The sequence below is a fragment of the Lutra lutra genome, chromosome 7 (assembly GCF_902655055.1).
Source record: "Lutra lutra chromosome 7, mLutLut1.2, whole genome shotgun sequence".
NCBI lineage: Eukaryota > Metazoa > Chordata > Mammalia > Carnivora > Mustelidae > Lutra > Lutra lutra.
This window is the reverse complement of record NC_062284.1, coordinates 27,500,388-27,518,347: the sequence shown is the minus strand read 5'-3', so window position 1 is coordinate 27,518,347 and position 17,960 is coordinate 27,500,388. Positions and strand designations below refer to the sequence as shown.

The window sequence follows — 17,960 nt, the reverse complement described above, 5'->3', positions numbered from 1 at the left end:
CACAGGGCTCAGTCCCATGGTTCTGAGATCATGACCTGAGCCAAAACTAAGAGTTGAAGGCTTAACCAACTGAGCCTGCCAGGTGCCCCAATATTTGTGAATTCTTAACAACCAGAAAAGTTGGGAAGAGTTGCTTTATTTATTTATTTATTTATTTTAGATGTTATTTATTTGAGAGGGAGAGCAGTAGGGCATGATCAGGGTGGAAGGGCAGAGGGAGAGGGAGATGCAGATTCACTGAGCAGGGATCCTGATGTGGGGCTTGATCCCAGGACTCCAGGATCGTGACCTGAGCTGAAGCCAGACACTTAACTGACTGAGCCACCCACGCACCGCAGGAAGAATTACTTTAAATGATAATCTCTTATCATGAATTTTAAATATTTTTTTTAAAAGATTTTTATTTATTTATTTGACAGAGATCACAAGTAGACGGAGAGGCAGGCAGAGAGAGAGAGAGAGGGAAGCAGGCTCCCTGCTGAGCAGAGAGCCCGATGCGGGACTCGATCCCAGGACCCTGAGATCATGACCTGAGCTGAAGGCAGCGGCTTTAACCCACTGAGCCACCCAGGCGCCCTAAATATTTATTATAGGAAGATTCCCTTCATGTACTGACTTTTCCTGAACACGGAACATAAAGTGAAATTTTTCTTGTCCATATGTGTCTAAGTCTAAAGGTGCCTTTTAGTCCCTGGTTTTGGGTTATGGCAGGAAGGCCCAAGTTTTACTGAGGGAGGACTGGCTTATGGAATTCACTTAGTGGCAGGGAACCATAGAAGGCTTGTTTTTCCTCTGGTTTAGCTGTGCTTTTAGGAAATAAACTATCAAAAGCTTTTCTTCACCTACAAAATAGAAGATGTCAAGGATCCTTGTATGGACATAAAAGAATCATAGAACCATAGAGGTTCTATGCTGGAAGGGCAAAACTTATCTCTCATCAGCTCAGAGGAACAGTGTACACCCATTGTCAGGTCAACAATTGGACACTCATTGGCTTTAGGGTGGAGTGTGATGCTGTATTAGAAACTTAGAAAAAGAGGGATCTTGAACCAGTGTGATCCTTGCTATCTGGTTCCTTCAATTATGCCTGTTGCATATCTCTCAAGACAAGCAAATCCCTTGTGAGAGTCACGTAGTACTCTTAAAGACCTCACCACCATTCAGTGGGAATTGGTCTCATCAGTGAAGGGATCCTCTAGGCCTTGGGGGCCTGGTGAGTAGCACCCAGTTGACACAGATCCCCTCATCTTCTCCCTTCTGGAACCAGGCTTGTGTCTTAGGTGAATACTCTTGTGCTTAGCTCCTTTGAGTGGTAAGGACAGTACTGGGCACCTAGGAAAAATGTTATAAAATGTTACAAATTTGTTGGGACACCTGGGTGGTTCAGTTGGCTAAGCTGCTGCCTTCGGCTCAGGTCATGATTCCAGGGTCCTGGGATCGAGTCCCACATCGGGCTTCTTGCTCTGCAGGGAGCCTGCTTCTCTCTCCGCCTCTGCCTGCCTCTCTGCCTGCTTGTGCGCTCTCACTCTCTCTCTCTCTGACAAAAAAATAAATTAAAATCTTTTTTAAAAATGTTATAAATTTGTCAGTTGCTTTGAGAGCAAACTTTGGCTTATGAGTGTGTGAATATTTCTGAAACTGAATGAAAAGAGCATCATCTACATCCGAGTTGAGTGCAGCAGATTCCAGGGCCCATGCCTGAGGCATAGTGAGCATCATGCATTACTCTCTTATGGAAGCAGTGGCCCTGCTTCAAAGGGATGCCTATCACCACCCCTCCTCACGCCCTCTGCTCACTGTCACCCCTTCACTTCTCCTTTCTCTGGATTCCCTTGTCCATGCATCTTGTGCAAGTGGTGAGAAGCCAAACTTTCTGTGTTGGGCAGCAGACCTGGCCCCAGATTGGAATTCTGTGGTGTTGCTTTTGTCCTTTGGAAGTAGGAGGTGCTGTTTCCTATAGACCCATCAGTGTGAAACTCTCCAAGGTTGAAGACGGCATGGCTATTCTCACTCCATCTCATGTGGTTATGCCCAAATCCCATCAAACCCAAGTACAGTTTTGAATACTCCAGACATTGATCTGTTTTTGGTGCTTATTTTGGACTCTCTGAGGAAGGTGGTAGTATGTTTTGGTATTTGTGTGGGTTCCCAGTATTATGACTGGAGATACTTGGGGTAAATCAGATTGTCACGTTAGTAAAGTGTGGTAACTGTGACCTAGCTGCCAGGGCAACAAGTATGTGGGTGGGGCCCATGGGCCTGACCATGCTATCACGCATTAGTGGCCCCAGCCAGTGCCAGGATTGGATTCAGTAGCCAAAAATGTTGATCTTACCAAATCCGTGCATTGTATAGATACATTTAACTTTCTGAAGAAATTTGTTTAATTTTGCTTTTCAAATTCTGCTCCCTACAAACCTAGCCTGGTATAAAAAAAAGTACACACACACACACACACACACACACAGAGAGAGAGAGAAGAATATTATGCAGCCAACAAAAAGAATGAAATCTTGCCATGTCATTACATGGATGGAACTAGAGGGTATTATACTGAGCAAAATAAGTCAATCAGAGAAAGACAAATATCAGATGATTTCACTCATATGTGGAGTTTAAGGAACAAAAGAGATAAGGGAAGGGAAAGAAAAATAAGATAAAAACAAGAGGGAGGCAAACCATAAGAGACTTTTAACTCTAGGAAGCAAACAGGGTTGCTGGAGAGGAGGTGGGGGAATTGGGTAACTGAGTGATGGACATTAAGGGAGGGCACTTGATGTAATGAGCACGGGTGTTATATACAACTGCTGAATCACTAAATTCTACCCCTGAAACTAGTAATATACTGTATGTCCCCTAAATTGGATTTATTTATTTTTTTAAGATGTTATTTATGTGACAGAAAGTGAGAGAACAAGTAGAGGGAAGGGGCAGAGGGAGAGAGAGAGAGGGAAAAGCACACTCCCTGTTGAGCAGGGAGCCTGATGCTGGGCTCAATCCCAGGACCCCGGGATCATGACCTGAGCCAAAGGCAGACGCTTAACCAACTGAGCCACCCAGGCATTCCTAACTAAATTGGATTTAAATTTAAAAACTTTTAAAAAACAAAAATAACCTAGCCCAGAAAGTTTGATAATGTAGTTGGGGTTTTTTGTTTGTTTGTTTGGGTTTTAGGGTTGGTTTGTTTGCTTGTTTTTAGTTTATGTATATGTGTGTTTAATAAACTTTTTATTTTAGTAGAGTATGAATTGCTTGTTTGTTTTAAATGCTGGTTTTTGTAACTATTCTCAATTTTTCTGGTTTGGTTTGGGGGCAGAAATTTGAGCTCATTGGTAATAGAACCTGGAAGCAGCACAGCTGGATGAGCCCTTCTCCACTTGAGTGGTTTTGCTGGCTGTAGGCTCCTTGAACTGACTGCAGAGCTCTCTTGTGTGCTCTGCCCCAGCATTCCTGCTTGGCAGCTGTCATTCCTTAACCAAGTCTCCCACCTGCCATCCATTTGCCTGACCAATTTCTGGCAGTCAGTCACCCACCTTCCAACTGCCCCCCACACTCTGTTGGTGCAGGCCAGCATTCACTCCTCCCCATGTTGCTTTTTTCACTCAACAGTAAATACATGCTGGAGATCATTGTACATTAGGAAGTGGTGACATTCCTTATCCTTTTTGTAGCTGCATAGAATTCCATTGATATCGTCCTCTAATGTGTTTGCAAACACAGAATCATCATCTCATCTTGTCCCCTTTTTTAGCTTGTTCCTCTCTCCTCCCCCAACATCATCCTCACCTAGAATAGAAGGCCCAGGGGAACAGGTCCTGGATACACTGGTCTAGAGGTAGCTTCTACTACATATATTCAGCATGAGGAGTTCATGCTTTCCTGCTGGCCTCAGGAACAGAGACATGGTATGGAGGGGTAAATCTCCTTCTGGAGGTGGAACAAGGGGCAGCTGCACTAGATTTATGTTACGTGACAATAGGACCCTCACTTGATAAGTACAGAAAGTCTTGTCTTCCCCTTCTTGGTCTTAGCTTTGCCATCATCCAGGGAAATTTTCAGAAGGAAAAATACCATCATTTGGTATATGTCTTGACTTTCTGAAAACAGTTTCTTTGTTTAGAAATTTGTCTTATTGGGGTGCCTGGGTGGCTCAGTGGGTTAAAGCCTCTGCCTTCAGCTCAAGTCATGAGCTGGATCCCAGAATCCTGGAATTGAGCCCTGCATTGGGCTCTCTGCTTGGTGGGGAGCCTGCTTCACCCCCCCTCTCTCTGCCTGCCTCTGCCTACTTGTCTTTGTCTGTCAAATGAATAAATAAAATCTTAAAAAAAAAATTTGTCTTATTACTGTGGGATTATAAGATTTCAAGATGGCTGTAGAGTTGGAGGCGTGAGAGAGAACTCATTCATATCTTCCACAGGCCCCATGGGGAACACACCAATCTTCAGGGCCCTTCTCTATAGTTTAAGAGCCTCTGAGTCTGGAAAATACCCTGTTCTTAACTACATTTGGGTTTTTGGTAAGTTTTTAGGAGTTCTGTAACCCCTGTGATATCAGAGGTAAACTTGCCCTTTACACAGCGATATTCTGGAGAATGGGTCTTCTGCAGGGTTTTTATTACCTCTTTAGAGGTGTTGTGATCCAAAAGCAGGTTCAGAGTGACTGCTCAGAACTTCGTTTGTGTACAAAGGTGATGCTGCCTTTCCTTCCTGCATCTAGTGCTGTTCACAGAGAAATTAACCCTTCCTCCTGTCTATGTAGTGTGTATTGTTGTAAACTGTTATAACTAAGTTACAAACTTCTTAAGAGGCTAGTAGCAAATTAGCAGATCAGGGCTGCCAGACTGGTAAATCCTGGAAAACAAAAGCCATTGTTTTCAGTATTCAACACTGGTTTTTACTCATGTCTATATTTAAATTAATTAAAAGTAAATACAATTTAAATTCAGTTATTCAGGTATACTAGCCATATGTGGCTGGTAACATGTCAGTGTATAACACAAACAGAAAACATTTCCATCATCCCAGAGAATTCTACTGCATGGTGCCACTTAGAGTATTTGTTTTACACTAAATGGCAAATATAGATCTTGTTTTCAGCACAACTTTTCTGTCTGTCTTTGGATGAGGTAAATGTCCTAATGCAGTCCTCTTCTTTTGGTCTAGTCTTTAGAAGAAGTGTGTGACCTCTTGCACGCAGCCCCATTTCAGAACATCCTGCCGAGAGTCCACGTGAAAGGTGAGTCTGTGTATCTCTTACCAGTGAGTGCAGACTAACCTTTGTAGTAGTGACACTTAGTCCTTGTGACCAGAGAACTTAGTGCCAGTTTTGTTTGAGTTTCAGTGCCTGTTCCATCATAACTGGAGGTAATTGGTAATGTAACATGGTTAGATTAATATTGAATAATTGAAGTATTAAAGGCTGAAAAGATATGTCTTGGATGTGCTTCAGAATAGCTACTATCCTGTTGTTTCATAACGGTTGAGTATCTATGAAACAAGAGTGTCATGAGTTGATACTCATGCAGCAGATGGGTACAGAGGGTTTTGTACTATTCTCTGATTTTGATTACATTTGGAATTTTTATGTTTCAAAAAATGAATATTGAACAGAAAGTCAATTCTATCATTTTGAATTAAAATAAGCCAATTCTGTAATGTTCAGAGAGAATCTCTATGTATAATGTTAACTTAAGAAATCTTTCATTTGTTTCTTTGACAAAATTAAACTTCAGCAATCGTTTTTCATGCAAAAAAATTAAAATAAAAATGCAGAAATTAAAATATTTTTTCCACTGCAGAGGGAGAGAGACTTGATGCCAAAATGAAAAGACTGGAATCAAAGTATGCACCACTGCATCTTGTCCCTCTGATTGAAAGACTGGGGACCCCTCAGGTAATGCATACTGTGACAGCTGTCACTGCTGCAAGTTTGTTGTCCACATCAGGCCTGGGGCTGAAGCTTCAGATTACAGGCTCTGGGTGACCCTCTCTGGAAGGCATCATGAAGTTCGGTGGGCCTTCTTGGGCCTCAGTGTCTCCAGTGGGGTTCGTAACAAGACCTTGTCACAGGGTGGTTGGGAATTTTGAATGCGCTAACATGTGCAAAGGGCTTAGGATATTATCTGGCACATAAGACGTACACAATAGATGTTACTTGTTTTTGTTGTCTATCTCTTCATGAAGAAGACTTTTCATAGTTTTTTTTTTAAAGATTGCTTTTATTTATTTATTTGACAGACAGAGATCACAAGTAGGCAGAAAGGCAGGCAGAGAGAGAGGAGGAAGCAGGCTCCCCGCTGAGCAGAGAGCCCGATGTGGGGCTCGATCCCAGTACCCTGGGATCACGACCCGAGCCGAAGGCAGAGGCTTTAACCCACTGAGCCACCCAGGTGCCCCCATAGTTTTTTAATAACAGAAAAAAGTGGTAGTCTCATACATCAGGCAAGATATCAGGGTACAGTTCCATGATTTTATATCACATTAAGCTAGATCAGGGTTTCTCAGATGCAGTACTGTCCTCAGTTTGGACCAGATATTTTTTATTGTGGGAATTTTCCTATGAATTGTAGGATGTTTAGCAGTGTCTCTGGTATAACAGCCTCATGGAGATATAACTTAGAAGCAGCAGTTTGAAAAACGCCTGGGGCAAATGAAAAGGAGAGTAGTTTACTTATTTCAGAACGTGTCAGGCAAAACAGAAATCCTTGAGAGACTTCTCCAGGAACAAAGGAGCAGCAGGTACCATGTCTATCCCCTGCCCCCCAGCATAAACACATGGCCTCCTGCGATAACCAGCACCATGCTGACACTCAACTACCTCACTTGCTAACACTGCTGCCCCACTCCCCTGTGCTGTGCTACAGCAGATCTGCACCCTTTAGACAGGTATGCCTCACTCCTAACTCAGGAAGAACCATCCTGCAGGGGATTGGTGCTGTACAAACTTTGCTAACACCACCATACCATGGTCCCCCACTCCTCACCATTGCAGCTCTGCCCCTCAGTACACTCTTGGCCAGAGCTCATCTGGGGGGTGCCACAGCCTGGCAGTATGCAAGCACCTTGACAGGGGCCAGCACCACTTCCAAGTGACTCTTACCCTGCAGAGGGGAAAAGATAACCACAAGATCAGTCAGACAGAGGGCCCAGCAGTGGGTTGGGGCAGACAACTGGTCTGTCTGCAAGCCCTGCCCACCAACAAAAGTTCAGGGGACAACACAGGGAAAGTTTGGTGCTACTGCATCTCTGGCAAACGCCTAGTCTGACTCAATTCAATCGGTAGGTGGTGTGAGACTAGCCCACTAACAACACAGGGACCAAGTACTCCCCATAACAGACAGACAGAGCCACTAAAGACAATTAGACTAAAGGAAAAAGCAACTCAGCCACAACAGCAGGACATGCACAACACATAGAGGAGATACCCCTGAAGTGCCAGGTTCTGCATAGCAGACCTTCTTCATAAGGCCACTACTTTCAAGAACAGGAGACATAGCTGAATTTCCCAGCACATAGAAACAGACACAGAGAGTTAAAGAAAATGAAGAGAGAGAGGAATATATCCCAAATGAAAGAATAGGGGAAAAAAACCCACAAGAGACCTAAGCAAATGGAGATCAGTAATGTGCCTGATAGAGAATTTAAAGTAACCTTATAAAGATACTCATTGGGTTTAAAAAAAGAGTGGAACACATCAATGAGACCCTTAACAACAAAGAGAACCGATCAGAGATAAAGAACACAATAAATAAAATTAAAAATACACTAGCTGGAATAAATAGAAGGCTAGAAGAGCAGAAGAACATATCAGTGACCTTCAGGACAGAGAAATATAAAATAGTCAAGCTGAGCAGGTGAGAGAAATAAAATTATGCAGAATGAGATTTGATGTAGGGAATACAGCAACATGATCAAGTATAACATTTGTATTATAGGGATCCCAGAAGAAGGGAGAGAAGTGGGGAGGGGCAGAAAATTTATTTGAAGAAATAATAGATGAAAACTTCCCAAATCTGGGAAAGGAAAGAGAAGTCCAGATCCAGGAGGCACAGAGAGCCACCAACGAAATCTACCCAAGGAGGTCCACACCAAGACACGTAGTAATTAAAATGGCAAAAAGTAGTGATAGAGAATTTTAAAAGCAAAAAGCAAAAACTGTTATGTACAAGGGAAACCAAATAAAGCTATCAAGATTCTTCAGCAGAAATTTTGAAGAACAGAAAGGAGTGGCATGATCTATAGATTCATCATACTGAAAGGAAAAAATCAGCCAAGAATACCCTGTTCATAAGGCTATCATTCAGATTAGAAGGAGAGAATAAAAGTTTCTCACAAAAACACAAGTTAAAGGAATTTGTGACCACTAAACCAACCCTACTAGAAATGTTAAAGGGGATTCTTTGAGTAGGAAGGAAAAACCATAATTAAGACTAAGAAAAATTGGAAGCACAAAAACAATAAAAATAAACATATCCATAAAAGTCCCGAGACTTACAAAATAAAAGGATGTCAAGTTTGATACCATATACCTAAAAAGTGGGGGGAAGGAGTAAAGAATGGGTTCAAACTTAAGTGAACATCAACTTAATATAGACTGCTATATGCAGAAGATGTTAAATACAAACCTAATGTTAACCACAAATCAAAAACCAGTAGCACACAGGCAAAAAAATAAAGAGAAATGAATCAAAGTAAATTACTAAAGAAAGCTGGCAAACTAAGAGAAGAGAGCAAGAGAAGAAAGGTACAGAGATAAACTACAAAAACAACCACAGACAAGTACCAAATTGGCAATAAATACACATATATGAATAATTACTTTGAATGTAAATGTATAAATTCTCCAATCAAAAGATATAGGGTGATAAAAATCTTAAAAAAAAAAATTTATAAACCACGTTGAGCTCTCTGCTAAGCAGGGAGACTGCTTCCCACCCACCGCCCCCGCCTGCCCCTCTGCCTACTTGTGATCTCTGTCAAATAAATAAATAAAAATCTTTTTTAAAAAATTTATAAAAAGATATAGGGCAATGGAATGGATAAAAAAAAAATAATAAGACCCATCTATATGCTGCCTACAAGAGACTCATTTCAGACCTAAAGACACATGTAGATTGAAAGTGAGGGCATGGAGAAACATTTATCATGCAAATGGATGTGAGGGTAAAGCCAGGGTAGCCATACTTGTATTGGACAAAACAGACTTTAAAACAAAGACTGTCACAAGATATAAAGAAAGGCACTGTATAAATCATAAAAAGCACAATCCAACAAGAAGATAAAACAATTATAAATACTTATGCCCCCAATATGAAAGCACCCAAATACATAAAGCAGTTAATAATAAACATAAAGTGAGTAACTGGCAGTAAAACAATAATATTAGGGGAATTTAACACCCCACTTATCAGTGGACATCAAACAAAATCAACAAGGAAGCAGTGGCTTTGAATAACACACTAAAGTATATAACATATATTCAGAACATCCCTCCTAAAACAGCAGCATACACACTTTTTGAGTGCACACAGAACATCCTCCAGAATAGATCACATATTAGCCCACAAAACAAGTCTCAACAAAATTATAAAAGATTGAAGTCATGCCATACATCTTTTCTGACCACAACACTATGAAACTAGAAGTCAACCACAGGAGAAAATCTGGAAAGATCACAAATAACATGCTACTAAACAATAAATGGGTCAACCAAGAAATCAAAAAGGAAATAAAAAATTACATGGTAACAAATGAAAATGAAAACAATAGTTCAAAGTCTTAGGGATGCAACAAGGGTCGTTCTAAGAGGGAAGTTTATAGCAATGTAGGCTTACCTCAAGAAGCAAAAACAGTCCCAGACAACCTAACCTTACATCTAAAGGAGCTAGTAAAAGAACAGCTATCAAAACCCAAAACCAGCAGAAGGAAGGAAGGAAGGAATATTAGAGCAGAAATAAATGAGATAGAATCTAAAATATATATAATGTAATAAATCTGAAACTAGGAGCTTGTTCCTTGAAAAAATCAAAATTGATAAACCTTTAGCCTTTCATTTTAAAACCTTTCATTTTTAAAAAAGAAGAGAGGGAAGACTCAAATAAATATTAGAAATGAAAGGGGCTCCTGGGTGGCTCAGTGGGTTAAAGCCTCTGTCTTTAGCTCAGGTCATGATCCCAGGGTCCAGCAGGGAGCCTGCTTCCTCCTCTTTCTCTGCCTGCCTCTCTGCCTACTTGTGATCTCTGTCTGTCAAATAAATAAAATCTTTTTTTAAAAAATGAGAAAAGAGAAATCACAACCAATACCACAGAAAGACAGTTATAAGAGAATATTATGAAAAATTATATGCCAACAAATGGACAACCTTGAAGAAATAGATAAATTGCTAGAAAAATAAACTTCCCAAACCTGAAGCAGGAAGAAATAGAAAATTTGAACAGACCAATTACCAGCAATGAAATTGAATCAGTAATCAAAAACCCAACAAACAAAAGTCCAAGAACAGACAACTTTACAGGTAAATTTTACAAAACTCTGTTCTTCTCAAACTATTCCAAAAGACAGAAAAAGAAAGGAAACTTCCAGATTTATTGCATGAGGATAGCATCACTCTGATACCAAAACTAGATAAAGACACCACAAAAAAAAAAAAAAAAGGAACTACAGGCCAATATCTCTGATGAACATAGATGCAAAAGTCCTCAACAAAATACTAGCAAACCAAATCCAACAAATACATTAGAAGCCATTCACAATCATGTGGGATTCATTCCTGGAATGAAAGAGTGTTTCACTATCCACAGGTCAGTCAATGTGATATATCGATAAAAAATTGGATAAAAACCATATGATCATTGGGGCACCTTGGGTGGCTTAGTCCATTAAGCATTGACTCTTGATTTCAGATCAGGTCATGATCTTAGGGTTGTGAGATCAAGCCCCATGTCAAGCTCCATGTTTCATGGAGCCTGCTTAAGATTCTCTCTCCTTCTTCCTCTGCCCCTCCCTGCGCCCCAGCCACCCCCCCCCCCCCGAAAAAAGAAAAAGAAAAAACATGATTGTTCGAATAGGTGCAGAAAAAGGATTTGATAAAGTACAACATCCATTCATGATAAAAACCTTCAACAAAGTATGTTTAGAGGGAATATATTTCAATATAATACAGGCCTTACATGGAAAAACCCACAGTGAACATCATACTCAGTTGTAAAAAACAGAGCTTTTCCCCTAAGGTTAGGAATAAGACAGGATGTACACTCTGATCACTTTTATTCAACATAGTTACTGTCGGTCCTAGCCACAGCACTCAAAACAACAAAAAGAAAGGACATCCAGATTGGTAAGGAGAAAGTAAAACTTTCATTGTTTGCAGAGGACATGGTAACATATATACAAAACCCTGAAGACACCCACCAAAAAATGACTAGAACTGATAAAGGAATTCAGTATAGTCCCAGGATTCAAAATCAATGCACAAAAATCCATTGCATTCTGTACACTAATGAAGCAGCAGAAAGAGAAATATAGACAACAGTCCCATTTATAGTTGTACCAAAAATAGTAAGATATCTAGTAGTAAACTTAACCAAGGAGTTGAAAAACCTGTACTCTGAGAACTATAAAATATTGCTGAAAGAAATTGAAGATGATACAAACAAATGGATAAGTATTTCATGCTCATGAATTGGGAGAATACATATTGTTAAATATCCTTTATCCAAAGCTATCTACAGATTTAATGCAATCCCTGTCAAAGTACCAAGAGCATTTTTCACAACTAAAACAAACAGTCCTAAAATTTGTATGGAACCACAAAAAACTCCCAAGAAGCCAAAGCAATCTTGAGAAAGCAAAACCAGGTTGGAGGTGTCAACAGTTCTAGATTACAAGTTAGGCTGCAAAGCTGTACTAATCAAAAAGTATGGTACAGGCAAAAAAATGGTGGTCAGTGGAACCGAATAGGAAGACCAGAAGCAATCCCACAATTATGTGGTTAATTAATCTTTGACAGAGGAGGAAAGAATATGAAATGGGAAAAAGTCTCTTCAACAAATGGTGTTGGGAAAACTTGATAACTACATGCAAACATAAGAGACTTCACCGTGAGACTTCAATCCATAAAAATCCTAGAAGAGAACACAGTAATTTCTCTAATGTTGGCCATAACAATATCTTTCTAGATATGTCTTTTGAAGCAAGGAAAACAAAACAGATAATCTGTTAGGACTTCATCAAAGTAAAAACTTCCATATAACAGAGGATATAACCAACAAAACCAAAAGACAACTGGTTAAATTGGAGGAGATATTTGCAAGTGACATCTGATAAAGGTTTACTTTCAAATATATATAACTTATACAACTCAACACCAAAATGGGCAGAAGACATGAACATACATTTCTCTATAGAACACATCCAGATAGACACATGAAAAGATGCTCAACATCACTCCTCATCAGGGAAATGCAAATCAAAACTATAATCAGGTATCATCTCACACCTGTCAGAATGGCTAAAAGCCCCACACACAAGAAACAAGTGTTCCTGAAGATGCCCAGGAAAAGGAACACTTTGCACTGTTGGTGGGAATGCATACTGGTGGATCCACTCTGGAAGACATTATGGAGGTTCCTCAATAAATTAAAAAATAGGATTATCATATAATCCAGTAATCATACTACTGGATATTTACCCAAAAAATACAAAACACTAATTTGAAAGGTTATATGCACCCCCGTGTTTATTGCAACATTATTTATATAAAAGGTAGATTATCCATAATGGCCCACATGCCCATTGATAAATGAATGGATAAAGAAAATGTGGTATATATGTGTTTACACACACACACACACACACACACACACAATATGGAATATTATTCAGTCGTGAAAAATGAAATATTGCCATTTCCAACAATGTGGATTGGGCTAGAGAGTATAATGTTAAGTGAAATAAGCCAGTCAGAAAGACAAATACCATATGATTTCACTCATATGTGGAATTTAAGAAACAAAACAAATGAATAAAGGAACAAAAAAATTTTAAAAAAAAAACATTATTTAACTACAGCAAACAAATGGATGGTTACTGGATGGGGTGATGTGTGAAGTAAGTAAAGGGTATTAGGAGTATACTTGATGAGCACTGAGAAGTACATGGAATTTTTGGATCACTGTATTGTACACCTGAAACTAATATAACACTATATGTTATCTATATTGGAATTAAAATTTAAGAAAAACTTTTGAAAAAAAACCATAATATCCCTGGCCTCTACCAGCTAGATGCCACTCACCTGACCCCAAGCTATGATAACCAAAAAATGTCTCCACACCTTGCCACATGTCCTCTGGAGGCAAAAGCACTCCCAGTTAAGAACAGCTGTACTAGACAGTTCTCCTTGACTGAAATATATTTAAGCTACAAAGACCATTATGTAATAGCTGACATATTTATGTTGTTGATGGTTATTTATAAAAATCCTCTTCTGCAAATTAAGATAGTTTTCCAGTAAGAAACAAATCTGGGTAGTTTGGTTTCAGCGGTCTACTGCCCTCCTACCCTGGCTCATAACGTTCTGTCCTTTGTGCAGCAAATTGCAATAGCAAGAGAGGGGGACTTGCTGACAAAGGAGCGTCTCTGCTGTGGCCTGTCTATGTTTGAAGTCATCCTGACTCGGATCCGGACCTTTCTGGATGACCCCATCTGGCGTGGGCCTCTGCCCAGCAATGGAGTCATGCATGTGGATGAGTGCGTTGAGTTTCACAGACTCTGGAGTGCCATGCAATTTGTCTATTGTATTCCTGTGGGAACCCACGAGTTTACAGTCGAGTAAGTATGTGTTCAGTGAATGGGGAAGTGGGAGCAGGCTAACACAGAAGACTGCATTCCTCTGGAAGTTCACTAGAAGTTTGCTGAGCTGCTTTAAAGCCATTAAGTGGAAGTACTTACTTCATGCTAAGGAAGTGACTCAGGATGAAGTTTCTAGGTGTTCTCTGAACCCATGGAAACTTGGGCAAGTTGGGTATGCATTTTTCTAGGGGGAGGAGGCGAGGAGTGTCCATAGCTTCCCAAAGTCATTCTTCTTTAAGAGTCCATGATCTAAAAAAATGGTTAAGAATGTGCCAGAGGAACCCAAAAGAAAGACACATCTCCTGCTGCTCAGCGTTCCCTTGCTGGCCTGTTGCAAGTAGATTCCTTGGTCATTGACCTCTGGACACAAACTTATAGAAGAGTTTATGATTTTTTTTTTGTTGATTACCCATTGTACTTGTTCCTTCTTGTTTCTAGGCAGTGCTTTGGCGACGGGCTCCACTGGGCTGGCTGTATGATCATTGTACTTCTTGGGCAACAGCGGCGCTTTGCTGTCCTGGATTTCTGCTACCATCTACTTAAAGTCCAGAAACATGATGGCAAAGATGAGATTATAAAAAATGTGGTATGTGAAAGAGACTTATACCATATGTGGAAGTTTCACAAAATAATCATACTTTGTACTTATTAAAAGGCCTTTTTGCAGAATGCTTTTCATCCCGGTACATAAGGTGACACCCACTGAAGCAGCTTTCTTTTCATTTCCAAAATGAATCTAAATATACTTGATAAGTAAAGCAGTCAGGCAGTTAAAGTTATTTTTCCATTTTCTTTCTCTTTTTAGGGTACTTAGATCTGCTTCATATTATACAGCCTTATAGGATCTGCCTTTTTAGATTATTGGCGTACCATTCCACTCTTCTGGCTTCTTTTTTTGTGGCCAAAGGGCGTGTGGTTTTTGTTTGATTTGTTGGTTTGTTTGCTTGTTTTGGCTGCCTTTAGATCGTTTTCTCTTTGTCATTTTATGGATTCCTTGTAATTGAATTCTAAAAGTACTCAGCCATTATCTTTTCAAATATTTTAGTTTTTTCTCCCATTCTCTCTATTCTCCTCTTTTAGGACTGCAGTTACGTACTTGTTAGACATTCTTCTGGTTCCCTTACCCCTTACCATTTTAGTTTTCAAATTAGTTTCCTAATCCACAAAAGATTGCCAGAGACTTAGTGGTTTAAAATGACACCCATTCTTTCAGTTCCTCAGTCAGAAATCTGGGTACACCATGACTCATCTGGGTCCTTTATCATCTCAAGGCCAAAATTAGTGTATCTGTAGGGCTGTGTTCCTTTCTGGAGCATCTAAGGATGAATTTGCTTCCAGGCTCATTCAGGTGGTTGGCTGGACACAGTCCCTTGAAGTTGGAGGACTGAGGTCCCCATTTCCTTGCCGACCATTAGCCCACATCTCAAGTCCCTCCCTCGCTTCCAGTCTTTCAACTTTTCTTTCTGCTGTATCTCCTGCCTCCACCTAGAGAAAGTTCTTTTCTCATATTATTAGATTGGGGGCTCACCTGGAAAATCTAGGGTACTTTCCCCATTTTAAAGTCTATAATCTTAACTACATTCTCAAAGTCTCTTTTGCCTTGGAAGGCAACATGTCTATGGGTTCTGGGGATTGGGGCGTGGATGTCTTTGAGGAGCCATTCTAACTCCCATATCTTCATTTTCGTATCTCTCTGGTCTGTTCCCAGAAGAGTGTATTATTTAGTTAACTGATTCACTTCAGCTCTAATCTACTATTTTTAATTTTGAATGAATTTATATTTAAAAGTTTGATTTGGTTCTTCAAATCTTGGTGGTAATAATTTTGTCTTAGATGAATTTTTTTTTTTTTTTTACAAATTTCATGTATATCTTGTAATTCTAGTATCTTTTTAATTATTTTATTTATTTACATGACAGAGATCACAAGTAAGCAGAGAGGCAGGCAGAGAGAGAGAGGGGAAGCAAGCTCCCCACTGAGCAGAGTGTCCAATGCGGGGCTTTCACCCACTGAGCGACCCAGGTGCCCCTGTAATTCTAGTATCTGAAGCCTCAAAGGTTATCTAAAACTCTGAAATGTTTTGTGTGCTAGGTTTATTTGCCAGCTCTTGTCCAGTTGAACTTAGATTGCTTTTCTTTTCTTTAAGATTTGAGGGAGAAGAAAATTCAAGCAGATTGCACGATGTGTGGAGCTTCACATGGGGCTCAATCTCATGACCTTGAGATCATAACCTAAGCCAAAACCAAGAGTCAGACGCTCAACTGACTTCACCTCCCAGGCAACCCATGGATTGCTTTTCTCCCTAGATTTTTTTTTTCCTCCCTGGATTTTTATTTGCTTCTCATCTCCACAGACTGTTAACAAAATTGGAGTCACTTTAGAGGGGCCTAGCTTTATTGGGAGTTTCTAGGTGTAATCCCACTTGCTTAAACCTCAGGACATCTCATCCCATTGCCACTGGCGCCATCTGTCCCTTAGGAGGTCTTGGCTTCCGCTTTACCTCCCGCATAGACAAAACCTGCAATGCTTTTTAAAGTGTCATCTTGTGTGTGTGTGTACATGCGTGTGTTCTTTATCCAATTTTGTTGTACTAGCAGTCTTATCAAAGTATCCTGTCGACGAGAACTGGAATCTAAGACTTATACTGGCATTTCTCCACTGACATTCTTTACATTCCCAGTTTTCAGTACACAGCAGCTTAATACCTATGTGTTGAATGAATAGGTCTATCAGTTGTACAGGTAATATAGTTAGTAGCATGAAACCAATGGAGATGTGTTTAAATGCAAAATATATTCATTGTTCCAATAGGTACATTAGAGAGATAGATATGTGTGCTAGTAGTTTGCTGTAATTTTTATGAGAAAATGTGAAAATCCTGCCATTTTGAAACATGAGTAAATGTACATATTTTGATAATAAAACATCCTAATTTTAATTGTTGCAGCCATTAAAGAAGATGGTAGAGAGAATTCGCAAGTTCCAGATTCTAAATGATGAAATAATTACTATCTTGGACAAGTACTTGAAGTCTGGTGATGGAGAAAGCACACCCGTGGAGCATGTTCGCTGCTTTCAGCCACCTATCCACCAGTCCCTCGCCAGCAGCTGAGGACATGTACATCATGTTTTTGAAGAGTCCCAGTACTGACTGCATTTAATAACTTTTAAGGGCATGTTTTCCTTTCCATAAACTATTTAGCGAGATTTTTAGGGACTATTTTTCCTTATCTCTGTGCCTGTTAAAGGGGGTACTTTTCCAATTTAAAAGCTTAATTTTATAAAATTGACTTATTTTTCTAGACTAAAATTGTATATGCTTTTGGCAATTAGAAAGTCTGAGAACATTGGCTGCTGATTGTTGCCATCATGTTCTTACAGAGTAATTTTCCATTTTTTCTATGGAATGTTCCAACAGCTAGCTATGTCAAATTGCTGCTGAGGTCATCCATTTATTCCTTAGCAAAGGATCAATGTTTGGGGAAAGATTTACGGACTTAAGAAACGTACTACCAGCTCATTGTAATAAAATGCACTACCAATTAGAATTAAACTTAATTATTTAGCTTTTGTTCGGGGATTTTTCTTGATGGGTCTTTTATGAGTAACCTTTTCTAAGTCATTGTTCCCTTCCCTTTTTTGTGTCAGTGTTTCAGAAAATAGTGAACTTGATTCCTCTGCTTCTACTAAATCCAGTTGTGACAGAATTTAATTTGTAGGGTATGATTTAAAGGTTACAGAAATAAAACTAATAAAACTTATTTGTGTTTATTCATTTAGTATTGTGACCTTGTGCCCTGGGTGGGGCAAGATACTTTACTTATCTGCACAGACCTGGCCCAGGAGATCTAGTCTAGGTCACCTGCCACCTTTAAAGCAGGGACAAGATCATGATAGGGAGTAATTGCCATATGGCTTTGGAAACAGAACACTAAAACCCATCATACATGCTACTAAAGATAAAGTCTGTGAACTACTCCATTGGACTCTTTAACCTTGACTTACTATGAAACAGAACTGTTCGTTACCAAGTTACCTAAATATGTTGCTTTAGGTAATATGACTAACACTGGGGCCAGCATTCTGCCACAGACTGAGGGTAGTATCTGC

At 39.7% G+C, this 17,960-nt stretch overlaps 1 protein-coding gene across 2 annotated transcripts in view; it reads left to right on the top strand.

The window, feature by feature from the left end:
* The window catches only part of CYFIP1 (cytoplasmic FMR1 interacting protein 1), a 127,982-nt gene extending 110,371 nt beyond the window's left edge, over positions 1 to 17,611 (top strand). For both annotated transcript variants that reach the window (XM_047735369.1, XM_047735370.1), the window contains exons 27-31: positions 5,163 to 5,235; positions 5,798 to 5,892; positions 13,591 to 13,829; positions 14,289 to 14,436; positions 16,798 to 17,611. In XM_047735369.1, the coding sequence (XP_047591325.1) occupies positions 5,163 to 5,235; positions 5,798 to 5,892; positions 13,591 to 13,829; positions 14,289 to 14,436; positions 16,798 to 16,962 (720 nt within the window). In that variant the 3' untranslated portion in view covers positions 16,963 to 17,611. The remainder of the gene's footprint in view (positions 1 to 5,162; positions 5,236 to 5,797; positions 5,893 to 13,590; positions 13,830 to 14,288; positions 14,437 to 16,797) is intronic.
* The last annotated feature ends 349 nt before the right edge of the window (positions 17,612 to 17,960 follow it).